We start from the raw sequence: 26,577 nt of genomic DNA, 5'->3' as shown, positions 1-26,577 counted from the left end.
AGTTTCAATCAAATTATTTATTCTTTACTACAGAAATTAAGACCAAAAGAACTAGTTAGTATTGAGAATTTCATTAGCGAGTGATGCCAGAAACAAGGAGCTTGTATATTAAAAAAAGATGTCTGAAATGAGACTTCAATGCCTAAATATTCTAACAAAGAAGATGCATGACCAAAGAACAGAGCAAATTATATGTAGAAAGGTATGGGTACTATTGCTACACTGCCCCGTATAACAAATATGCTGTCAATTCCTACAATGTTGTTTCATGATGGGTCAGTATACATTTGAGTCTTGCAGGGCCTAAAAATAGCCACAACTGAAATGAGGAATACTGGTAGCTCTGCTACATGCCCAGCAGTGACATCATCACCTGGCAGACATTCTCACCTTTTTCCCTTGAAATACATGTTTTTTGCTTACTTCCCACCCAGTCCATTGTAGACCTCCATCTACTGATAGAAAACCAAACCAGAATTACACCAGTAAAACCCAAAAAGTGAAAATACTAAGACAACATCAAAAAGAACAATCAATGATGTCATCTGTATCGTTGCACACAGCGATGACACCAGAATTTGTCTCATTGGGCTTAATGCAGCTGAAACAATAGATGATGTTGTCAGCAGTGTAACACTGTGTTGGTTTCCTAATACTGGTGCTGTTAAGCCCACCCTAGGAATCAGAAGCGGGCTCAATAAACTGAAGTTTCTCCAGTTACAAATGTATAAATTTGTTCCCACGTCCAGGACCTTCCCCGGCGTTATACCTTTTCATCGCTACTGATGTTTCGTGTTGCCATTCTCCATGTGATGCTGGGGGTGGGGTCACCAGAGGCCTCGCAAGTCAGTGTGATCTGCTCCTCGAGCTCCATGGCTGTTTTATTCTCCACGTAGGTAATCTTAGGTTTTGCTAAGAAGAAGAACAATAAAAACAATCTTATGTTCATTTAAGCGCGCACATGCTCCAGAGAACACAATTATACAAACAATTTCAATCAGATTCCTTTATTCATAATGTTGAAAGAACAATGTAAAGGGTGTTTTTACAAAAATTCTGCATTTCAAACGACGCAGTTCAGAACTGTTATCTTCTTTTTACTACAGAAAACCCAAAAGTATAGTCCAGTATTTCACTTACTACTTTACTTAAAAAATGTTCTCTGTTCCAAAAACACGCTTTTTAAGTTAACCACGCCAAAATAAACATGTAATATAAAAAGTGCATGAAGAGTAAAATGTGTCATATGGTTCTTTACTGACATCTCTGGGATATGGTGACATAAACCAGTTCATGATGTCACCAGAACCCCTTGATGAAAATACAGGACCGTATTAAACAGTTATCCGTCATTTATCCTGCCGAGTTTAAAGTTCATCAGTACCACACAATCAACTGATGGCAGTTACAGCATCATAGCAATCACATAGACTGAATAAACAAACTAAAATATAATAAGATGGTTAGTAGGAGCCAATGTACAAAAACATTCTGCGGTTTCAGAACCTGTGAATCGCGAAACCACAGGGTTTGTGATCGCTATAAATCCATTCCAAATCTACTAAACCCATTTTCTGATTCTGTAAGGTTACCAAATTGAAAAAAACGAGCTTAGAAAGACAAAACAAATTGCTATTTGGAAGGATCATTATAAGACCACCCTTTCTAAATAACAATTTGCTATAGTATGTATAAATGATTTGCAACTGTAATTTGGTCACTAAACATTGACAAATTACTGTCTGCTGAGTAGGGGTGGCAACACATTCACAAAAGGGTGGGACCTCTTCCCTTTGTGAATTTAAAAAGGAAAACGATCTGCATTTAAAATAAACTGTTTCATTTATTTAAATGTGACCACAGAAGGACACCATCCCTGTGAAGAACTAGAATCATAGCGAGTCACAATTTGTCATGAATATTGATGAGGTAGGTTGGATTGTGAATTTTGTGAATCAACCTATCAGCACATAGGCCAGTTTGAAAAAATACTTTCCATTTACAAAAAGTCAGTTCCCAGTTCTTAGGTCTTGCATTCTGTTATGGGGTTCCTGATGTTGCTAAGTATGTATGGAATATTCTCCTCGAGTCCTTTAAGCGATATTCTAGAGAGTGACAGTTGTTCTGCTGGCTCTCTGGAAGTTGGTGGTTGAGGGACACTGTGAACACACTTATCTAAATTAAAGTGTGAAATCATTGTGAAGTCGATCTTGTTATTTCCGAAGACTTAATATATTTTGACGACAAGGATGGGATACCACTGAGCATTTGCCATTTGGATCGGCGTCCCTCAAATATTAAAACCGTCGTATCATTAGGTGAGGAGTGATTTTCATCTATCTGTCCAGGGAACTTTGGATTGGTTTACAGATACATCCAGATTTCATATCTATCTTCTCTACTGTCTGATAGATGTTTACTCCAAAGCTTTTATCACGCACTGCCTACAGCGCACTGAACTCGTGCGCCTTTGTCATTTGAAGCTTTCGCCCCTAGCGCACCCTGCTTTTGTAAAAATATTCATGCAAGATTTTTACTATGCGCTGCCTACCGCGCACTGCCTACTGAGTGCTGCTTTCATTTAAAGTTTTCACCGCGCCATGTTCTTTACACGTGCATTTGATCTTACTGTTGTTTGGGTAGAAATCACTCCTCCCGTTTCACTTTTCGGAAGTTTCTTTTGTGTGTTATCTCCACACACTCATTACCGGACAAGCAAAGTCACACAGGAACAGATGTGAGTGATTTGCCCTCATATGGATTTTTCAGCATGGGAGAGCAAGGGGAATTAGTGCTAAAGGCGAGGTGGGAGCAATCAGTCTTAAAGGCGAGGTCGGAAGACTTGCTTGCCTTAATCTATTGTTGACTGGTATATGGTGTTGCGCTCACCTTAATTTATAGTCGATGTGCTACTGGTTGTGGAAGAATTTGTCTTAAAGGCGAAATTGGAAGACTTGCTTGCCTTAATCTACAGTTGACTGTTATAAGGTAATGCACTCACCTTAATTTACAGTCAATGCGCTCACTGTTTGTTTTGAACTGCTAAAGTGCATCACTCACGTTCATTTTTACACGGTGATATGCAGACCATTTGAACCGAAGTTGGAGACAGATTTTCCCTCAATTAAAGTTGTTTGTGTGCACACGGTGTGCTGTATTGTATTGACACCACATTATAATAATTTATCAGTGGTGCGAATAATAATACAACAACCAACATGCAAATAACAAATTTAGCAGTGTCACACAATTCAATATCGAGGGAGTAATGGGAAGAAAACGTAGATAAAGATGCATGGTTGGGCCAGGGAAGGAAAATTATCTGAAGATTTGAAGTCTTTCAACAAAGTGAAGGAAGAGTTAAGTGTAGAAGGGAACTTGGTGTTGAGGGGTACCAACCTAATTTCTCCAAATGTTCTGAAAAAAAGATTGGACAGCTTGGCACACCAGGGACATGTTGGAATGACTGGGACTACTGGTGGCCAAGGATGGATAATGAGGTAGAAGTGAGGGTTGGAAAATGCAATGAATGTGCACAGTCTGGAAAGGTTTTCAACACGACCCACAGGCCAATATGTCCTTTTACTTTTCCTGAACGTCCTTGGGAGAAGATTGGTATGGATTTCATTGGACCTATTGGGGGAGTCAATGATGGTGAGAGGTTTGTTATAGTAGTTGTTGATTACCACTCTAAATGGGTAGCTTACAAATTCATGAGGGAGCCAAATACCAGCGGTGTGATTACATTTTTAGACAATGTTTTTCGGTCAAAAGGGGTTCCCACATTTCTGGTCACAGAAAATGGAGTTCAATTTGTATTGCAACAAATGGTAGAATTTCTCAGAAGATAGGGTATTAAGCACTTAACTACAGCATTGTTTGGTCCTCAAGGAAATGGCATGGCAGAGGGGGTAAATCATATGATTAAAGTTACTATTCAATTGGCTACTTCCACAGGAAGGAGAGTTCAAGAAGCAGTGGCGGTTAGGGTGTGGATTTATCATAACACCCCTCAATCAATGACATGAGTTATCCCATTTGCACTTTTAAGGGAAAGACACTCATGCAGTAATTTGTCTCCCAGTTGGGTGCTGGAGGAATTAGGTCATGAGAAATACTTTCCCAGTTTAGAGTCTATCAAGGCTAGAGTAGGAAGTTCTCAAGACAAAATAAAAAAAAGTATGATGAACTCAAAAATGTGAAAGATGTAGATTTCAGTGAGGGGGAATGTGTTAGAATACAAAGGCCTTTCAACAAGAAGGGGTCTAAGTATTTCCATAAAACAAGGATGGTGCAGGTTTCGAAGCACTCGGTTAAGTAGAAGGTGGGAAGTGGTGGAGCAAGAGCAGAGTATCAAAGTTACAAGGGAATGTGGTGCACCTTGACCGAGTAAATAATGATGAGATGAAGCCAAATAGTAGTGGACTCAGTAAGTCATATGAGTTTAGTAAAGGCGCATCTTATTTAGTTTATTCTTAAACAGGTTGTAAAAATATAGGCGCTTATATTGGAAGGGAACTCAATGTTTCAAATAACTGTGAAGGAATGGACTCTGATATTTTGCCAAGAGTAAGTGATTATAGGGGAGAAGAGATGGAAGGGAACAAAGAATGGGAGGTGGTTACGGAAATCAAAAAGGATGGTCAATAAACCGAAACATTTTGATAATTTCAATTCATCACATCAATTCAACATGGTTTCAGTGTTGTGTTTTTATTTTTGGTTTTCTTGTGTATATTTCTTTCTCTTAATGGGGGAAATGTGTTATGCCTTGTATTCTGTTATGGGTTCTTGTTGTTGCTAGGTATGTAATGTACTCAAGTCCTTTAGGCGACATTCTAGAGAGTGTCATTTGTTCTGCTGGATCTCTGGAAGCTGGTTGTTGAGGGCCGTTGTGAACATAGTTATGTAAATAAAAGTGTGAAATTATTGTGACGCAGGTCTTGTTATTTCCGAAGACATATCATCAGTTTGCAAGCACTTTTTGTGAATAGAAATTTCATACATCACACCCCTGATTCTCAATGGCACTGACTTTTAATTTATTTTGAACATGTTACTGAACAAGTTCCGTACCTTCAGTAACAATTTATCTGGTAGAGACATATTCTAGTTGAAGATTCCTTACCTTACAATTTCCTCCAGGCGTCAGACTGGATCTGGAAATTTTTATTCGAGCAGTACCCTTGCGCGTCGTTAGGTGGTGTTGGTCGACTCCGCCAGCGTTGTGGTCGCCGTGATGATGTTGGGAGTCGTAGACGCCACCTCTGCGAGGAGACATCAGTTTCTTTTGACGACTTTCCACACCAAATCGCAGAGCCATGAAGAACACTGAAAATGATGCACCAGAGCTAAGGCCCCGTATGGGGAATCCCTGTCACTAGAAATCAGTTTGTAAGTGTGGAGGATGGGTGGGTCAATAAGGAGTCTGCAACTAGAATATGTCTCTACCAGACAAATCGTTACCAAAGGTAAGTAACTTGTCCATCTGATAGAGACTTCAAGTTGCAGATTCCTTACCCTAGAATAGATACCCAACAAATGCTATCCTCGTAGGTGGGCTGCGAACCAAGATCATACTAGAAAGTCCTGCAGGACCGAACAACCGCAGTAGCCGTCCCTGCGGACCTCACTGTTCAGGCAGTAATGCTTAGTAAACATGTGCAGGGATGCCCACGTTGTTGCCTGGCAGATATCCAGGACGGGAACTCTGCATGCTAACGCTGTGGTAGCAGCAGTTACTCTGGTGGAATGAGCATGCAAGCACTCAGGGGGTTGCTTCTTTGCCAAAGAACAGCACATTTTGATGCAAAGAATAACCCATCACAAGGTGGCTTTTACACCACCTACCCTTTCTCTGTACATACACATCCAACAAAGAGTTGATCGTCCAACCAGAAATCTTTAGAATGATTGAGGTAGCACGCCAAAGGACTTTCGTGATCGAGGCGGTAGAGTCTCTCCTCTTTATGAGAAGGATATGGAGGTGTGGAAAAAGTAGGCAAAGTGATGGACTGGCCTACATCAAAAGGTGTAACTACTTTGGGGAGGAATAAGGCCCTAGTGCATAACACCACTTTGTCAGGGTGCACAGAAAAAATGGGGACTTCGAAGAAAGAGCCTGAAGCTCCCTCACTCACTGAGCGAGCAGTGGTGATGGCAACAAGAAAAACAGTTTTGGAAGTAAGGAGCCTTAAGGGACAATTGTGTAACGGCGCAAAAGGTGCACACAACAAGTAAGTAAGGACAAGATTGAGGTCCCACTGAGGCATGATAAATGGAGTGGGTGGAAACAAATGGGTGAGACACTTAAGGAATCTACAAACAATAGGAGACTTTTATAGACTTTTAATAGGAGACTTTTAATAGGGAAGGTTGATCAGGCAAACTAAGAAAGGCTGAGATAGCTGATAAGTAAACTTTAAGGGTGCCCAAAGCAGAGCGCTGCTGGGCCAAAGAAAGAGTGAACAAAAGAACCTCAGAGAGAGGAGCAGAGAGGAGATCAACAGACTTGTTGGTACACTTTACCACAAATTTATGCCAACAGGCGTATGCCGTTTTGGTGGAGGGACGCCTGGCTGCCAAGATAACATCACAGACTTTGGGTGGAAGGTCAACAGCTGTCAACTGCCGCCGCTCAATCTCCACGCATAAAGGCGAAGATTGAACAGGTTCAGGCGGAGAACCGTCCCCTGCTGCCATGATAGAAGATCCTCCCGAAGGGGCAGTCTGAGTGGAGGATCGTGGCCATGCTCAGTAGCTCTGGATACCATACTCTCCGCGCCCCGTCCAGAGCCACCAAGATTACGTGGGCCCGGTTGTTCTTGATCTTGAGAACTCTGGACAGAAGTGGTATAGGCAGAAAAGTGTAAAGGAGGCTGGAGTTCCACTCGAGACAAAAAGTGTCACCGAGCGAGTGCTGCCTTGGAAACTCACAACGCACAAAACAGCTGACATTGGGCATTCTCTGCAGAGGCGAACAGATCTCACCAAAGCTCTCCCCAATGCTGAAAGAGACCTTGCACCACCTGCGGATGGAGATGCTATTAGTTATCGGCTATGCATCAATGGCTGAGTTTGTCTGCTCAGGCATTCAGAGAGCCTGCCAGATCTCAAACCACCAGGGATGCTGTTGACCCAATCCTTATTCGAAAGCCGCCACTGCAGGTCTTTCTCAGTCCCCTCCGAGATCTCGCCATGTCGGAGAGATTTCCCTGATGCTGCACCACTGGAACTTCAAGTTCCATGGCAGAGCCCGCATATGCCATCTGGTATGTTTGACTAGCAGGAGGCCATGAGGCCCAGCAGCCTCAGAGTCATTCTCACCAAAATCCAGGATAGAGGCAGAAAGATCAGAATCATAGCCCGAATATCCTGGATGCACTTTTTGGGAGGATAGACCCAAAACTGCACTTCGTCCAGAACAGCTCAGATGAAAGGGAGCGTCTGAGAGGCAGTCAGGTGTGACTTCGGTACGTTTATAGTGAACCTTAGCGTGTGCAGGAGGTTCGCCGCAGTCTGAAGGTGGGAGACGACTTTCTAGGGCGTGTCCGCCTTCAACATCGCGTCGTCGAGGTAGGGTAAGACTGAAACACCCAACCTGTGCACATGAGCTGCAACCACCGCTATCACTTTCGTGAACACCCAAGAGGCACTGGTGAGGCCAAAGGGAAGCACGGTAAATTGAAAGTGCTTGTGACCTACCACGAATTGTAGGTAACATCTGTGGGCGGGCAAGACAGGGAAATGGAAATAAGCATCCTACAAGTCCAACACTACCATCCGGTCTCCTAGGTCAAAGGCAGACAGGACCTGAGCCAGGGTGAGCATTTTGAACTTCTCCTTTTTGAAGAAGAGATTGAGGGCCCAAAGGTCTAGGATAGGACCTAAGCCCTTGTCCTTTTTGGGCACCAGAAAGTAGCAGGAATAACAACCACAAACTACTTCTGGCACAGTGATCCTCTCTATGGCTCCCTTGGCCAAGAGAGCAGCGACTTCCTTGCGGAGAAGTGCTAGATGATCCTCCGGTACGCGGGCGTACAATGGAGGCATGGCCGGAGGGGCAGTCTCGAAGGAGAGGTAGTAGCCCCTTTGGACGATCTGCAAAACCCACCTGTTGGTAGCGATGGATTCCACGTGGCGCAGATGATGACAAATTCCGCCGCCAACCGATCTGGAGTGGGAGGACAGACTAGGAATACTTGGGAGGCTTTAGCAGGGGCAGGGTGGATTGGGCAGAACTCTGGTTCCCTGTCCCACGAGCCTGTGGGATTCCACGTCCCAGTCCACACAGGGCCTGAACAGCATGGGAGGCACGGTAGCTGGGAAAGGGACGCGACAGGGAGCCTCGTACGTGGCCTAGAAAGGGGCAAAAGGTGGACTGCTGGGGACGAGGGGAAGTTGAAATGCCGAGGGACCGAGCCGTAGCCCGGGAGTCCTTGAACTTCTCAAGTCCGCCTTGTCTCCAAAGTGAGACAGGTGCATGTTCATAAGGGTCTGTTGGCCATCCCCTGAGAAACCAGATGTCCTCATCCAGGCATGGTGCCTCAAGGCCACCGTTGATGCAACCAATCTACCCAGAGTCAGTCGTGTCCAGCCCACATCGAATAATGAACTTCGCTGCGTCTCTCTCATCAGCAACTGCTTGGGAGATGATAGTCTGGGCCTCCTCCGGTATTTGCGGCAAGACGTGCGCAACCATATCCTACAGGGAGTGAGTATAACAGCCCAAAAGGCATGCGGTGCTCACTGATCGCAACGCTAGACTGGAGGAAAAAAACATCTTCCCAAGTTGGTGCAGTCTCTTTGATTCCCGATCCGGAGGTGCAGAAGGGAATGCGCCAGATGACAAGAATGCATGGATAACAAGGCTCTAACGTGTGGGGTGTTGTTACAGGAATTTAGGGTCTTTTGGGGTGGCCCGATGTTGGTGAGCAATTGTCCTGTTCACAGGAGCCCCTATGCTGGGTCTGGATCAAGTACCCAGAAGGGTATCAGTGAGGGCTTCATTGAAAGGAAGGAAAGGCTCAGATGTAGGAGCCCCTGGATGAAGCACCTCCATCAGGAGATTAAACCTGACTTCAACAGTAGGCAGTTCGAGGCCAAGGACCTCAGCCACCCTACTGACTACTATAGAATAAGTAGCTCCCTCTGCTGTAGGAGAAGAAAGCATGCCAGCATCTGGAGAAGTATCCAGACCAGTGGCCTCGCCCAATTCCTGTGCCCAGTCCACATTAGGGGCATCCTGGTATTCATAGGGGTCCAGGGACCCTTCCACTCTATCCCTGAGTTCATACCCTTAAGAATAAGGGTCTGAATCCAACCTAGGGTGAATAAAACCCATCAAATAAGAGGGCGGTATCAGCCGGCACCGCTCCAACTCGGAGTCGTCGGTGATTAGGATCGGGTCGACGTCAGGAGCGTTGGCGTTCTTACTGGCACAGGGGAAGGTCTTGAAGGTACAACCGGTGTTGGTACGGATCCGGAGGGCACCTCAGTGACTGGGGCCGGAGCCCCCGGCACGGAATGCGAAGGGCCCCCAGCTAAACCCCTATGACCCAAAGGTGCCGGAGAGGGGTCAGACTGCCCAAAATTTAGACGGATGGCCTCATAGAATTCTTTCAATTGGGCAGACGTCGTTCCGGCTCCCGGAAAGTTGGGGAGGTGTGGAGCGGACCCAGAAGTAGGGTCAGAGGGCGGATGCCTAGAGCGTTTACGCTCCTACCACGTCGCATCAGCCGAGCGAAGGGGTGAAGTCGAAGAATGCCTAGCCTTCTTCATCACACCTGGATGACCCGACATAGAGGACGACGAGTGGTGGCAACTCCGCAAGCGGTCTCGAGACCTTCGTCTCAAGTGACACCGGGATCGATACGGAGTCGAGCGCCGGGCCGCCATAAGCTTGAGGGAGACTCCCTCAAGTCCTTCGGGTGCATGGCCCGTCACTCGGCTCACAACTTCAGGTTGTGGTCATGCTGCAGGCACCAAAAACCACAAACAGACCCGGTGCGGATCCATCACCGAAATCATGCGGTGAAAGGCCTTGCGTGGCTTGAAACCGATCTTCGGGGACATCCTCGAGGCACCACAAATTTCACCAAAAACTCAACAAAAGTGTCAAAGTCGGTCAAAAATTGACCAGGGTAGCTCTCTCCGGATCAGCACGTGGTGTGGAAAGAAAAGAACTGACATCACCGAGCAGAGGCAGCATCTATTTACTACTCCCGACATCATCACGGCGACCAAGACACCAAGGGCGCCCGCAAAGTCGACCGACACCACCTAACGACACACAAGGGTACTGCTCAAAGAAAAATCTCCAATTTCCAGTCTGACGCCTGGGGGAATGCTAAGGTAAGGAATCTGCAACTAAAAGTCTCTATCAGATTAGACTGCCAGATCAGTCAATGTTTGAGTATCTATGCACCGGTGAAAGACTTAAGTGAACATAGTCTCGATTCATAAGCGTCTGTCAGTATAAGTGCTAATGTTTACACCTTGCGATGGGCTTCTGGTGTCCTACAGCACAATATCAGACATCTTACTCCTAATGAAGTAAAATACATAGGTTATCTTGCCCTTTTCGTTCTACAGAAAGACACGTAACTGTGAAAATGAGACATGGTCATATAGTAGGAAAAAATCTAAAGCTTATTCAGAAACAATGAAACCATCAATCAATCATTAGACATGTAATTTAATTACATCCTAACTTCATTCATATTTACTTAACCAACTCCAAGAAACAACAAATACATTTATGTCTAATACAAAAACAAATTACTGCTTCACTTTACACCGGATTTTATAAAATAACAACAAACTTTTGAAAATCACATTATGCACAAGGTTTTTTGTCCATCTCCTCAATTATGTCTATTGTGGTCAACTCCATTGTAAATAACATAGATCCACATGAAACAGGTGGTTGATGTCACATCTCTACTCTTCTTTGTCAACCTTAATCATACCGAGATGTCTTTCTAAAGTCCTTATAGGTCAACTTTCTTTTCTTTGCAAACCCTCTACACAAACTGAGGTCGACACGTTTTGGCCCTTTCCCTTTTTGGGCCGCTTCAGGACCAAAGGAAAGATTAAAAACCTGTACCTTTTTACCCTTGACTGACGCCAAAACATTGGTTTTTCAAATTAGTCCTTTTATAAAGATGTAGATATTCCCATGTACTTCTTTCAGCTATCACGGTGCTAACAATGCTGCCTCGCGTGTATTAAGAGCGTGAGTTGCCAGTTCGTAAAACACGTAACTGGCAGCTTTCAGCACTAACCAAGTTAGAATGTTTGTTGACTATCCACACGCAATAGTTAATGCAGTCAACCAAAAATACTTGGGCTTCAAGAATGAATGGTAGTGCAGTATTCTTGCCTTCTATTAACTGTGCAACCTCCCGGTGATCTTAAAAAGAAAACATAGTTTTGATTCCTTAGTTCATGCTGAGTATGTTCTAAGGAATTTTGAACATTATGTTAGGAGCAAGCTGCTTTCCACCACTCCACTTCTGTCTTGGAAAACCCATGCGCCACAAGTCCACTCAGATAATTTAGTTTGAATTCATAATGAAAGAGGGGGCTGTACCAATAGGTTCTATTCTCTCTGCTTCTGCAGGTCTGAATCTAATGAATCTACAATATCACAATATTTTCACTCACACCACTTAGGCGGGTAGGTAGAGCTATTCATTTCACAAATAATTGCATTGGTTTACTTTTTACCCAGACGATTGCTGTGCAACAAACACATAAAACTGAAGAGGACTACTAGCGAAATGAACAGCCTACATGGTTTTTCACCAGTGGAAATTTGTATCCAAGGTTTGTGCCCTGAACACCAACAGCCACCAGCAAATTAACGTCCCTCGCATACATTCAGAGAAAAATTCACTTTACTTTTACAGACATATTCTTTCATTGGCTTGTTTTTTTGTGTGGGTAAGTGATGGGAAAACTCTAATATTAAATACTAAATAGGCTTGTTTGAATCCTAGATCTGAAGGCACTGCTGCCCTCTCCGTATAAATATATATAACTTGATACTGCAGACTTCTAATAAAAGCGGTTTTAACTGATGTTTTTATCAATTTTGGTCAAAATGGTACTAGGCAAAAGCACATCTGCTTTGCACCAAAAAGATAAGCAATTCATAGCTGGAGACTTTCAGCAATTACCAGATGTGGTGAATAAAATGAATTGACTCAGATTCTGCTTGCATGGGTACTGAATAGGCTTTCATATATCATATAAACAGGTGTCAATTTTGCAAAAAGACCTACAACTCTGAGAGTGGTTTGGAAGGTTAGTGAAAACTGAAAATTGTCTACTTTTAAATGTTGAACAAACAAGTGAGTATATTAAGCAAAAATAATATAATTTGGGCTGAACTTCATCAACATGGTGAATTTTTAAAGACTGAATACATTAGTTGCCTCATTTATTGGTTGATAAGTCATATTATCAGAGAGAATCACACCATTCCATTATGCAGAAATGTATTATTTTGCCAATCTATGATTTTTAGGAAATACTTGATACATATTGCTGGAAGTGAAATAGCATAATCTTCCTTTCTGCAAGATAATACAGATCCTATAACAGTTCTGGACTTTGTTTCTAACAAACAAGAAATGAAAACGGTGCTAGTCAAGTGACTCAAAGCTCTTGTGATCAACAAGTCTGAATTCGGCAAGGACATATCAGCCTTTAATCTAATCGAGGTCAGTAAACCGAATACCACTGAATTAGTAATTAGGTACACTTCCTACATACAGTATTTAGAAACAACAAAAGTGCGAAATTAAGTTCTGTATTAAAAGCTATTAGTATTAGCTGTGTTTGCCTCATGTGGGTGCATGCAACAAGATAAATTACCATAGACTTTCAGGAGGATGGATGCTTCCTGCTCGCCGGCCTTGTTTTCTGCTATGCAAGTATAATCCCCCTCATCATTCTTGTCAATGTTGAAAATAGTCATTTCGGAACCATCTTCTGTGAATTTGTACTTGTCGCTGTCATCTTCAATCATTTCGCCATCCCTGAACACAAAATTGAAAAAAGCATTAGAAGGAAAAAACGAAAACAAAATATTATATGTTCTCAAAGAGATGCTCAAATTCACACATCAACTGACAAACAATGCAGAGCCAAGAACAACCACCTAAAACCCCCTTTCCAATTACCGACTCCTCAACACCAAGCCACTGCCACTATCTGGATCAATACCAGGTCACATATCAAATCACATACAACCAAAAACCCAAATCTTCTTTGCACTTCACTTTCCCTGGATCCTGGCCACTTCCACTTTTGTCTGCTAATAGCTACCGCTCTAGAGTAAAAAACAATAGTAATGAGGAGTGTGTCCTGTACAAGCTCATACAACTAAGCATGACACATTAATGACCTCTAAAGATTAACCAAACCTCTCACAAACATCACCCAACACCAATTACCTCATATACCCCGTATACCAACAATTATCACAAATATTTAACACTAGCTCTGGACAATGATTCACAAACATGACCCATACAACCCTCATGCTGACCTTTCTCGAATTAAAACGTTAGTTTTCCTGAAATGACAGACGTCTACTTGTGATTCTGAGCCATTCATTATACTAATACAAGAGTGCTCATGGAACCATGGTCATTCACCTGCTTCTACTCATCAATGTCCCCTGGGCGTTCTACTTTTTTAGGTCGAGCCCAGGCAGCGCGCATGCACTGTCTCTCAAGAAGCTGTAATCTATTTTGTGGGCTTTCACCACGCCCATCACTTTAATTTGTTCGTTGGTCTACCTTTCCAAATTCCTTTGTTTTGCTAGGTAAATGCTTTAGGTTTATCCCGCCTTGAGGCTGTTTTGTTATCGCCTTGGAGACCGACTCAGTTACATGGATTATTGCACGATCAGCCATATATCTAAGTGTTGGCGCACTACTTTTAGGGGCGAGCGCAAAGTGCTCCGTCCCTCTTCTAATCTCTCTTTAGGGGGATTCTAACTACGCCCATGTTACGGCAGTCACTTTAATTGGTTCGTAAGCTTGCCTTTTAAAATATGCTCGTTTTCATTTTTTCATGTGTGAAAAGCATGCGTACGTCATGCCTTTTCCAGTGTTTACCCCCTCTCAAGAGCACCGGTAAACTACTGGAAACATACGAGGCTCCATGTTTTCCATATGGTTTCTGGACTATGGCCCTCATTCTGACCCTGGCGGTCTTTGACCGCCAGGGCGGAGGACCGCGGGAGCACCGCCGACAAGCCGGCGGTGCTTCAATGGGGATTCCGACCGCGGCGGTAAAGCCGCGGTCGGACCGGCACCACTGGCGGGGTCCCGCCAGTGTACCGCGGCCCCATTGAATCCTCCGCGGCGGCGCAGCTTGCTGCACCGCCGCGGGGATTCTGACCCCCCCTACCGCCATCCAGATCCCGGCGGTCGGACCGCCGAGATCCGGATGGCGGTAGGGGGGGTCGCGGGGCCCCTGGGGGCCCCTGCAGTGCCCATGCCACTGGCATGGGCATTGCAGGGGCCCCCGTAAGAGGGCCCCTACATGTATTTCACTGTCTGCTGCGCAGACAGTGAAATACGCGACGGGTGCAACTGCACCCGTCGCACAGCTTCCACTCCGCCGGCTCGATTCCGAGCCGGCTTCATCGTGGAAGCCTCTTTCCCGCTGGGCTGGCTGGCGGTCTGAACGAGACCGCCCGCCAGCCCAGCGGGAAAGTCAGAATTACCGCCGCGGTCTTTCGACCGCGGAACGGTAACCTGACGGCGGGACTTTGGCGGGCGGCCTCCGCCGCCCGCCAAGGTCAGAATGAGGGCCTATGTGTTTTACACAGCGCACGCTCATTTGATTTTATTTTTTTCACTTAATGTGGCAAGAAAAGTCCGGTTAGGAGTTTACAACGCTAATACCTTTAACTCGACGTAATGTGAGAGCCGCTGCATTGCAAGTGCTTGTTTCTTTTGCCGCTCTGCTTCGTGCTCGTGGAGGTATGTTGTTTCTTCCTCTGGCATCTCACTGTTTCTTTGCGTGTCTGCACCTGACAAAGGCTGCAAGCTGCATTCTTTTTTTATTTACTTATCTAGCACAAACTCGTCTGGAGGATTGGAGCGCTTTACATAAGCACAGGTTAAATTTTCAGCCCTATTCTTAAATTCTTCCCAAGTTTAGAACTTGAAAAATATACAAACCCACACCTTTTAAATTGAGGAAATACAAGAGAAACTCTTAACGCAACTTTCCTTGCACAGCAGGACAGCCGATACTTTAATATTCACTGCACTCGGGAAACACATCCTATAATGCTTTGCAGGGCATTTCTTTTTCAACACATTTTTGCCTATAACTCAGACCTCAGCCTGCGGGGGGTCTTAGGACAATGGAACCACTGCCAAAACTTTCATCACGTTGTGCTCTTTCCGTCCAGCTCATCTTCTGTGCCTCCTCACTAGGTTTGTTTGGGAGAGTGGGCTAAAATCATAACCTCTATCATCATTCAATATCTTTTTAAGATCTCTCAAGGATAGAGCTTTTGCTTTACAGCTGGGAGTAGTTTGTGTTCTAAGGGCATTGTTTGTAATAATATTCTAGCAGGCCTGTTAGGCCTGGAAATGTGTAATTCACTATGCCCTCTGGGGGTAGAATACATGGTTACACTGCAATGCTCTCTGCTCTTTTCATGTGCTTATGCCTTCTAGGGGCTGACTTTATGGTTACTTGACCGCCTTCTTCCAAATGCTATTTTTATTGTGGCGCCTATCGCGCTCATGGCGGTATGTTGTTTCTTCCTCTGGCATCTGTTTTATTTATTTATAAAGTGCGAACGCGAACCAAAGATTGGAACATGCTTTACATGAGCACCAGTTAAAATTGCATCCCCATTCCTAAATTCTTCCCAAGTTTAGCAGTTGAAAAATATCAAACTGGGGCCTTTTAAATAGAAAAGACATGAGGGCAATGAAGTGGGAAGATTGAGAAGTTCAAACAGCGAGTCATTCAATTACCCATAGCACATGAAACCCTCATTCCTACGGAAGCTTGGATGCTATTGCCAAACTGTATGACATAAAAATGGAAAAAAATAAGTTCTGTAAGACACCCTAAGACGCTTACAGCAGTGGTTCTTATCCGTTAGATGTCTGTGGACATCCAACTGAGTCATTATTGGAATCCGGGGGACCCACTGAATCATTACTGAAATGTTTGAGACCTCCACTGAGTCATTACTGGAAGCCGGGGACCCCACCCTAAAGATTTTCGAAGATTTGTAACATAAAAAAAATACACAAAAAATATAGAAACAAGCATCCAACAAACAAATACACAAATGATGAAATATTTTATTTAATTCAAAAACAAAGAGAAAACAATCCAAATTTTAATTTTATTAGGAAGCTTTTTGCTTTTCTAAACTGAGGCCACTTAACATCCATACTGTATTCTGTTTGATACACTTCCAACACTCCCATGAATCAATTTGCAGATACGAATTTAATTTTTCCCCTCCAATTTCAAATGCACATTTTGCTTTTTTCTTTATATACATTTCATTAATATGTTAATATTAATTAAGATTCTAAGCTGTCGCGAAACCTCAAGGGTCCCTGGACCACAGGTTAAGAAGTTCTGGATAACATTTTGTGAAAAATATGTATGGCCTAATGGCAGGAGATAGGCTGTTCCATTGGCTAATAACTACTTATAATATCCTCAATAATAACAATCCTTTCCTTAAACCTATTTCTTAAGGCATACTCAGGCCATGTCACTTCTGTAATTGGAGTTTGCCAATTCACTTATTTTGTTTTAAATGTTGAATTCTGCATAGCACTGCCTACCATACAGCCGACCTACGCTGACCAGATGAAGCTGTGACACCTCAAACCAGCGTTTTTACCATTTAATTGGTGACCACCAGCATTATAGAATGCTATCAATATTTCGAAGTGTGCAGACATAATTTACAAACAAAATCAAATAAAATCTTACTTTGTCCAGCTTATCTCTGGGTCGGGAAATCCATCAGCATCACAGGCCAGGCCAGCGGATTCACCAAGGTTTGCTGTGGCATTGACGGTGCTCTGTCGAGCCCGGACAGTAGGCGCCACTGGATAAGAAAAGAATGGGAACCTGATAAGACTTTCTGGAATATAACAGTTGAGGGTAGGTGGTGTGTGAGACAAAGGAGTAGCATTGAAGTCATTTAGAGAAAATGAGGAAAAGCCTAGCAAAATGTTCTTTGAGGTAGGAGCGACAGTGTATGGAGGTAAAGTGGCAGCAGCACAGGTTGGAAGCTGTTGGGTGAACTTTTACAAGGAAGAGGATGACGTGTTGATGAGTAGTGTAATTTCAAGCAGGAGAAGGATAAAGCGAAAGATTGAGAGAGAAATGGGCGGTAATATACAGTCAAGAGCTGAAAGAAAGGAAAGGAAGGAAGGGAATGAGAGAGGCAGGACAAGTGTCAAGAAAGGTACGTAGTTTTACAGCGGCAAAAGGAAAGATAAAAAAAAATGAAAAAGTAAAAGAAAGAGATCACAAGATCAATATATAAGAAAAAAACAAGGAAAAGGAAAAACAAAAGAAAGAGGAAATTTGAAAATACAACTTCATGAGTCAAGGAAAAGAGAGAATGACAGAAACGGCCAAGGACAACAATTACATACGTGGAAGCCTAAAGTGAAAATGATAGCATATTGGACTGAAGTGAAAAACAAAGCGAGGAACAGAGGTTTACAAGTAGCATTAATGTGCTAAAACATAAGCATGTACTATAAAAAACAGAGCAACACGAAAGTTCGGAAATGACAAACTTAGAAAGACTTCTGAAAAGAACGCACAAGGAGAAAAATTTTAATGTAGGAGAAAAGGCGCAATACCAACAAAGTTTTGAAATATCATCGTGAAGAAACTAATCTGTTAAAAAAGGAAAATTAACTCAAAATGAAGTAGCAGCTGCAGAGTGCCAAGTTAATGTCTGCACATGCTGCCCAAGTTTGTCACAGGCACAGATAGAGCTGACACAACAACCCCCTAGCCATGAGAGTGCATGCTAGCTATCACATTATGCAATTTGCTCAAACTTGAATCACCAGATGTTGAAATTTAGGTCTGACGTTTTAATTTCCCATCTGCTTCACACATGCATATCTAGTAAAGCAATCAACAAGGGCTGCTTGCTGTTCTAACGCAGTCTTACAAGGCTAGACTATTAAGTTTAGGGTTGATGTTCTATCTAATTCATGAGTGTTTGTGGTGCTTTGTCTTCCTGGCAGAGTTTGCGACACTTTCTTGGCTCCAAAATACCTACCGTTCACAACCACCTGGATATCCTTGAAGGCAATCTCCCCACGAGCCAAGATCCTACCCTCACAGCGATATATCCCCTCATCCGTTTTCTTTATTCCACGGATCTGCAGGTAGTTGTTGGTGAGGACAACAAATCGGACTGCAAATACAACAAAAAGAAACGAAAATAAAGCAAGCAAAACAAAAAAGTGGATCACAAATCACGGGCATGGTCTTGTGGAGGCATATTAATTATGATTGGTTTTGGTTGATTCAGCATGAGTGTGCCTCAATGACTGTTGGATGAAGTCTGACCATGCCTATATGCGCAGCTCAGCTACTGGCAGATATGCTGACTCAAGCGTCCGCAAGTATCCAATCAAGTATAGGCTTTTAGTAAAGGAGGTTATGTGGAAGGTGGGTGTTATGAATTCTTCTCTCAATTCCTCCTTCCATTTGAACACTATGATATCTTATTGCTAAAACACTTTCTCTGAACTGATAACAAAATAACACACTGTCACGTAATTTTGTGTCTCCATGCATGCGAATATTTTACAAAGATACACTCAGTCATGTAATTGACAGTCCAACATTCTTCCTCGCTGATGGTTATACATTTTTTAACAGGCAGCAGACATTTACACATGCTTACTTAAGAATATTTAATTTGGAACTTGCTCACTTTAACAGATGGAAGGTACCTACAGCCGTGGAAGTCCATAAGAATCTTGTAGCTTCCTCAAACTGCTAAATAGAATTATTAGAATCAAAAACGTTGGGAAGCTGTGGCATCGTAGCAGTCTAACACACCATTAAGTGGTCTGACCAGAAACACTTGTACATTATTCTTGCAATAACAAACTTTTTTGATCTGTTGTATTACTTAAATGACATGGAATAAGAGCACTTGAGAAGTCATCAGTGATTTTGTTTAACATGTCACAAGGGATGAAATATGTGAGGTCATTAGCAGTGAATGGCAGGGTAAAAGTTACTGCCAGCTCAGTGAACGAAAACTGGTGAATTTTAGTGTGCTTTTGGTTTTTATATATCAATGTTTATATTACTACACCAAATTTGGCAGAAAAGTAGATCACCGTCCAGAAATGGTGCTTTTTGTGATTTGGTGTAAATTGCTTCAGTAGTTTTTGAGCAAATAATGCTCTAACACTTTGTATATATCCCGCCGCAGAGGATCTACATACCCTACAGATCTCTTGAAGAGATCTGATTGGCTGCCACTATATTAACTGATTGGGTACCCAGGACAAGCTGGTCTCGCCCTCGGCCATGGTTGCCCAGTGCCGGCGACGAGACCAGCTCGTCCTGCTATGGGCCCTCAGGGCGAGCGCTAGCGCTCCCCCCAAGGGCCAAGCACCCCCCTCCCCTGGGCAGGGATGGAAGGGGAATTGCTTCACCTTCCACCCCTGCCCCCCCTCCCGCCCTGCGCGCTGACCTCATCAGAGGCTTACCCCTGAGCTTCCAGCACGGATCGGAAGACAGAAATGCATTTCTCCTCCGATCACGTGGAGGGGGCGAGAGAGGCATGAAAGGCCTTTCATCTGCTTTCATGTCTCTCTCAGCATTTCTGCTGCCCGATCAACCAGGGATTTTTTTTTTTTTTAATGACTATAAGGGGAGCAGCCCTTCGGACAAGGGCCGCTTCCCAGGGGGGGCAAATTATTTTACGGCTATTTCTGCACCCCCTCCCCCCCGGGGGCAGATCAGCCTACTTTTATTAGGCTGATCTGCCCCCATTGGGGCCAGAAGCCACTAGGCACCAGGGCTTTTTTTTCCCACCAATTTCACGCAAGGGGAGTGACCCCTTGGACAAGAAACCACTTAGGTACCAGGGATAGGTGTGTGTGTATATGTGTGTTTTTTGTGTGGGGGAGGCCTTTGGGCAAGGGTCACTCCCCATGGGGACACCTTACTGTTGGCCATATCTACCCCCCTTGGGGGCAGATCAGCCTATTTTTGGAGGGCGGCAGAAAGCCCACCGGAGACCAAGTAAGTTTTTTTTTTCAAAATAAGAGGCTGGGGGTATGGCCATACCCCCACCCAAAATAAATGGGGCCAAATGTGTTCATGGGGCAATTACTCCCAATCCACACCCCTTGGGGGCAGAAAGTCTACTAGATGCCAGGGAATAGTGAGGTGGTGGCTACCAACCAGTATGGGCATGGCTATGCCCCCTCCCCAACTGAGAGGGGTAACAGTCTTTCAGCTCTCCCCCAGCACACTAAAACATCTTATCCCAAGGCAAGCAAGAGGATATTTAATTATTTTGGGTTTTGGTTTTACATTTTGGCAATGAGAGCTTGGCTAACTCTCAAAATCGTCTCACTTGGAATGGTGAGGGCTGCACTTCTTGGACTTTGGGAGGTTGCAATGTAGAAAAATCCACTAGAGCCAGACACATCTGAAAACGAACCATCTGGGTGAGTCCAGGGTGGTGTGCTTCACATGCACCCGCACCATTTTCTTACCCACAATGCCATGCAAACCTCCAACTTTACTGGAAATCACACATTTTTGTGATGGAACCTTCTGGAATCTACAGGACTCCACAAAATTCCTACCACTCAGCATTGTTGAATCTATACCGAAAACAATTCTGCCCCAATTGTCAGTCTAAAAATGTTTTTTTTTTTAAACTGCCCTCTTGGACCCGCTTTGGCTCCTCCTCAATTTCAACATGTGTTTGGCTCTTCCTTGTCACAGGCACTTGGCCCACCTACATAAGTGAGGTATCATTTTTACCGGGAGACTGAGGGGAACATTAGGTGGTAGGAAATTTGTCCTGGTGCGGTGATCCCACACAGAAATGTGGGAAAAATGTGATTGTTTTAGCTAAATTTGAGGTCTGCTGAGGATTTGGGGTAAGAAAACACTGGGGGATCCACGCAAGTCACACCTTCCTGGATAAATGTTTGGGTTTGGTAGGTTTCTCTATATGGCTGCTGAGCCCAGGACCAAAAACGCAGGTGCCCCCGCAAAAACAGGTAGTTTAGTATTTGATCATTTTGATGTGTCCACGTTGTGTTTTGTGGCATTTCCTGTCGTTGGCACTAAGTCTACCCACACAAGTCAGATACCATTTTTATCGGGAGACTTGGGGGAACGCTGGGTGGTAGGAAATTTGTGGCTCCTCTCAGATTCCAGAACTTTCTGTCACCAAAATGTGAGGAAAAAGTGTATTTTGGGCCAAATTTAGAGGTTTGCAAAGGATTCTGGGTAACAGAACCTGGGGAGTGCCCCACAAGTCACCCCATCGTTGATTCCCTTAGGTGTCTAGTTTTCAAAAATGCACAGGTTTGGTAGGTCTCCCTAGATGCCGGCTGAGCTAGAGGCCAAAATCCACAGCTAGGCACTTTGCAAAAAACACGTCAGTTTTCAATATAAAAATGTGGTGTCCATGTTGTATTTCCTGCTGCAGGCATTAGGCCTACCCATGCAAGTGAGGTACCATTTTTATCAGGAGACTTGGGGGGATACAGAATAGCAAAACAAGCGTTATTGCCCCTTGTCTTTCTCTCCATTTCGTCCTTCCAAATGTAAGACAATGTGTAAAAAGGACGACTATTTCACATGGTAGTATGGGGACCCGGAATTCAGAGGGGTACAAATAACCATTGCTTCCCAACACATTATCTTGTGCCCATTTTGGAAATACAAAGGTTTCCTTGATACCTATTTTTCACTTTTTATTTTTCACCAAATGAATTGCTGTATACCAGGTATACAAGGAAAACCCATTGCAGGGTGCAGCTCCTTTATTGGCCATGGGAACCTAGGGTTCTTGATAAACCTACAAGCCCTATATATCCCCGCAACTAGAAGAGTACAGCAGACGTAACGGTATGTTGCTTTCACAAATCTGACATCGCAGGAAAAAGTTACAGAGTAAAATGTGGTGAAAAATGGCTGGTTTTTTCAGCTCAATTTCAATATTTTTTTATTCCAGCTGTTATTTTCTTTAGGAAAACCTTGCAGGATCTACACAAATTACCCCTTGCTGAATTCAGAATTTTGTGTACTTTTTCAGAAATGTTTAGCTCTCCGGGATCCAGCATTGGTTTCATACCCATTTCTGTCATTAACTGGAAGGAGGCTAAAAGCACAAAAAATAGTAAAAATGGGGTATGTCCCAGTAAAATGCCAAAATTGTGCTGGGGTTTTCTGATTCAATTCTGCCTGTTCCTGAACGCTGGGAAGCTTGTGATTTTTGCACCACAAACCCTTTGTTGCTGCCAATTTCAGGGGAAATAACACAAGCCTTCTTCTGCAGCCTTTTTTTCCATTTGTTTTCACTGTATTTTGGCTAATTTCTTGGTCTCCTTCAGGGGAACCCACAAACTCTGGGTACCTCTAGAATCCCTAGGATGCTGGAAAAAAAGGACGCAAATTTGGCATGGGTATCTTATATGGACAAAAGTTATGAGAGCCTAAGCGCAAACTGCCCCAAATAGATTAAAAAAAAAGGCCTGGCACCTGAGGGGGAAAAGGCCTGGCAGCGAAGGAGTTAACAACGATGTGGCAGCCACCTTAGGACTCGGGACTCAGTCCAGAGCCCTAAACAAAAAACATGAAAAAACAAAAATGCAGGCTCCTGCCCAACAAAAAACATACCCCCAGGGTGGGCTAGGGCCTGAGGGGGCATTGCATACATCACTTAGGGGGAGGGAGCGCATGCCCCACTCGCCTCTAGCCTCTAAAACAGGGGTCTCCAATCTTGTGTGTAATAAGAGCTTCTTACGTTCAATTAAAATAATTGCAAGCTACTAATATTATTAGTGGCCACCATATGCAAGATTACTAGAAGTGATCACCTCAGTAAACCAAACAGGGTTGCCACCATATGCAAGATTACTAGAAGTGATCACCTCAGTAAACCAAACAGGGTTGCCAGCAGTAGTGTAAATAAGGCTTTGTCAATTTAGAATGCCTGTACATGTGTAATGCACAATGCCACGGCTAAGGTAATAAAAGTATTAATATTAGCACTAGATCTCCCTACATGATTCAGCATTCAAAAATCAGCTTTAAATATGTTTTAGAAATTCACTAATCTTTCTCTAAACATCATTTTATGAGGTCTGAAACTATATACATTTTTGCCTTGAATACACAAATTTAGCATATGTACATTGATTCAACCAATCAAAAGGTTCTTATTTAGTAGCCTGGTTGCACATGTGAGAGCTACTTATCAGTGGTTGGAGAGCTATCTGTAGCTCACGGGCTACTCACTGGATACGCCTGCTCTAAGATATTTTAATGAAGGGGAGGGGGTCTCACAGCCCCCTCCTAGGTCTTGAAAAGACACTTAGAATTTCGTCCCTGGGGCCAAATCAATAACAAAAGGGGGGTGGGGCCATGCAGCCCTCCTTCATAAACATTATAAGGCCCAGGAGGCCCCATTCCCCAGGGCCAAAGAATACTTAAAAGGAAGAGGTGGCCACACAGCCCCCTTCCCAGAGCCTCTTAAGGCCCCAAGGACCCCACCCTCCTGGGCCAGTTCAGTTACAGTGTCCCAGGGAGCCCACCCCCAGGACACAGTAATTTCCCTACCCACATCCGTGCAGGCAGGGAAAACATATTTTTGTCCTGCACGATGAGAGGATTTTAAATCTCCTGCCAGCTGAGAGGAAACATGCCCTCCTTGCTTCTAGGAGTGTGGGCAGGGAAGGCAAGCCTGCTCCCAGCCAGCAGGTTATTTAAAAATGTTCCTGTCAGGTGAGGTCAGACTTCTGTTTCCCTGCCTTCACTCCTGCAGGCAGGGAAACACAGACTGTCCCCACATGGCGGGAGCAAGCAAAATTAGTTGCTCCTACCGGCTAGAGCAATGTCAGCTCCTGCAGCCTTCACAGAGCCGGCTGTAGCCACAGGGGCCCTGGTGCTCCCCCGCAGCCCCTAACTTGTTGCTTAGTGGGTGCCCTTGGTGCGCACCCACCTATAATTAGGAGAGGACCCAGGGGAAGCTGTCCCCAGAACCACAATGGGCCTGGGGAGGAGTTTGTGCACCCCTCCTCTTTTTTATGGAAATGGGCCAGAGGGCCTCTGTGGCCTAGTAAGTCTCGGGGAGGGGGGCTGCCCTGGGGCACCCACCCACAATTAGGACAGGCCCCAGGGATGGGGTCTGCTGGGTAACAATAGGCTTGGGGAGGGGTTTGTGCGACCCTCCACTTCTTTTTTAGTGGGCCATGGGGACTGGGTACCTGGTACCTTTTAAGGTTTGAGATGGAAGGCCACCTGACCCCCCACCCCCTCCCTCCACTTCATATGGCGACAGGCCTTGGGAGGATGTGGTCCACGGGGCCTATTAAGGCTTACCACAACATCCTCTGCCCCAGCCACCACAGCCCTCCTCTCTTCGAATAGTATTCAGCCACTCCCTTTAAAAAAATAGAATACAAAATAAAAGCCTCCAGAGATAGGGTCCCCAGGGCCTGAAGTGGCAAAGTGGCTTAGGGAGTGCGCTGTGCTGATGGGTTGGATGCAGGGCCTGCCAGACCAACAGCCCATAACCAAAGGCTGTACGCAGCGGGGGAAGAGTTGGCTTTACGTGTGGTAACAAAAAATTACTTTATGCAAAAAAAAACTAGAAAATAACTGAAGTTAACTTTCCACGCACTGCTAAGCACCCCATATATTACATCACTCATGACATCTTCTATGACATCACTGACAATATCACTGCAACAATTCAATTAAGTGCTTGATACAAAAACTGCATTGCCAGTGTGCAAGTTACAGTTACCATAGGGCACGAGTTATAATTAACAGACAAAACTGTAACTAGAGAATTCCAGTGTTTTTTTATGTTTAAAATATTGCGTTGTCACTTTTCCCATGGAACTCCTACACAGGAGAAGGGGGGAACTCAAAATAATTTGAGGTTCAATTCAGCAGGCATATATTTGCTACACAATTGCTTCCTTCGTATGTGTGGTGTGTGTGTCAGAACTTTTCAAAATTACAAAATCCGTGTCATTATCAATAATTTATTTACCATCTTTTTTCAGGACAACATCCCTGCCTTTGTGCTTCCACATTATAGACGGGGTTTGTACACTGACGACATCACAAACGACAACAGCATCTTCTCCTTCTGTAAACTCCTGGGGAGAAGGTGCGTTTCTGAACACCATTTTCTCTATAAAAAGAAAGGAAGAAGGCAAATGTTTGCATAATGTGCATTACAGAACTAAAGAGTTGGATTATCTTATTTCGTGCGTTATACTGTTCTATACGGATAGTTCATAATGTTCATTTTTGTTATTTCACCGTAAAGTACATCGACATCTAGCTGAGTAGTCACGCTATATATAAACGTTGAACAAGTAAATAACTAAAGTAAAGAACATGTTGACGATTTTGTGTGATAGAAGACCTCCGCTATAGCTTCTTAGGAGGAACTTTTTGCATAACATACAAGCTAAGCGAAACGTATTTCCTGCGTTCCCTCAATACGTCCACGTAGCTATAGAATTACATGAGTTAACATTTTGTAACGGAAGGGATGCACTGTGATGCCTCTCTCCAAAAACTACCTGAGAACTAGTAGTAGAGTGATGAAACCTTCTCAGACCATGACCCCGTCTAACGCCAAACACCATAAGGCCAGTAATAGGCTGATAAAGTACTGGACTTTGCCAGTGAGAAGACCTCATTGCAAGGGGACTATCATGAAGGTGCTAGTGTCTCAAAGGTCAATGCTCTCCACTATACAGGAGGTCGTTTTGCACTAATGCTGGTGATACTGAACTTTTCTGACAGAATGACACTCTATTTTGGGTTACATTTTGTTGAAGTTGTTACCATTATATCCAGGAATAAATATGCTTTGCGACAGCAGCGTCCTCGGCTTACATACCTTGTATACACTGACATGCCCTTAAAATTAAGCAAGTTAAAGCAGCGGTAGTAGAACAATTTTCAGAGTCGGGGTGTTGTCATCAACGTTACATCATTTAAACCATGTGGACTGTGAAAAATTCAAGCATCACATAAAAACAATGTAGCCAATGAGCCACACCCATTCATCAGGAGAGTGGTAAGGATGTGATATGTAGCGGGTGTTGCGTTTTGGAGCACATCCTCATAAATATATTACTAACGCATGGTGTGTTAGTGCACTGTCATTTACAGACAGTACATTTTGTATTGAAATAACCACTAAATTTGCATACAGAAGCAGGTTTATTGATAAAACTATATAGCACACAAACAAAGATGTGTAGAAATCAGGTTTCAGTGAATAACCATTTG

At 43.9% G+C, this 26,577-nt stretch overlaps 1 protein-coding gene across 13 annotated transcripts in view; it reads right to left on the bottom strand.

Annotated features, from left to right (window-relative positions):
- The window catches only part of NCAM1 (neural cell adhesion molecule 1), a 974,982-nt gene that overhangs the window by 346,005 nt on the left and 602,400 nt on the right, over nucleotides 1–26,577 (bottom strand). For all 13 annotated transcript variants that reach the window (XM_069224356.1, XM_069224353.1, XM_069224357.1 and 10 more), the window contains exons 4-8: nucleotides 25,319–25,462; nucleotides 18,323–18,460; nucleotides 17,005–17,122; nucleotides 12,883–13,046; nucleotides 770–912 (exon numbers count right to left, since the gene is read on the bottom strand). In XM_069224356.1, the coding sequence (XP_069080457.1) occupies nucleotides 770–912; nucleotides 12,883–13,046; nucleotides 17,005–17,122; nucleotides 18,323–18,460; nucleotides 25,319–25,462 (707 nt within the window). The remainder of the gene's footprint in view (nucleotides 1–769; nucleotides 913–12,882; nucleotides 13,047–17,004; nucleotides 17,123–18,322; nucleotides 18,461–25,318; nucleotides 25,463–26,577) is intronic.

This window comes from Pleurodeles waltl, chromosome 3_1, assembly GCF_031143425.1.
Source record: "Pleurodeles waltl isolate 20211129_DDA chromosome 3_1, aPleWal1.hap1.20221129, whole genome shotgun sequence".
NCBI classification, from domain to species: Eukaryota; Metazoa; Chordata; class Amphibia; order Caudata; family Salamandridae; genus Pleurodeles; species Pleurodeles waltl.
The sequence above is the reverse complement of the archived record's forward strand: the minus strand, read 5'-3'. Positions and strand labels throughout refer to the sequence as shown.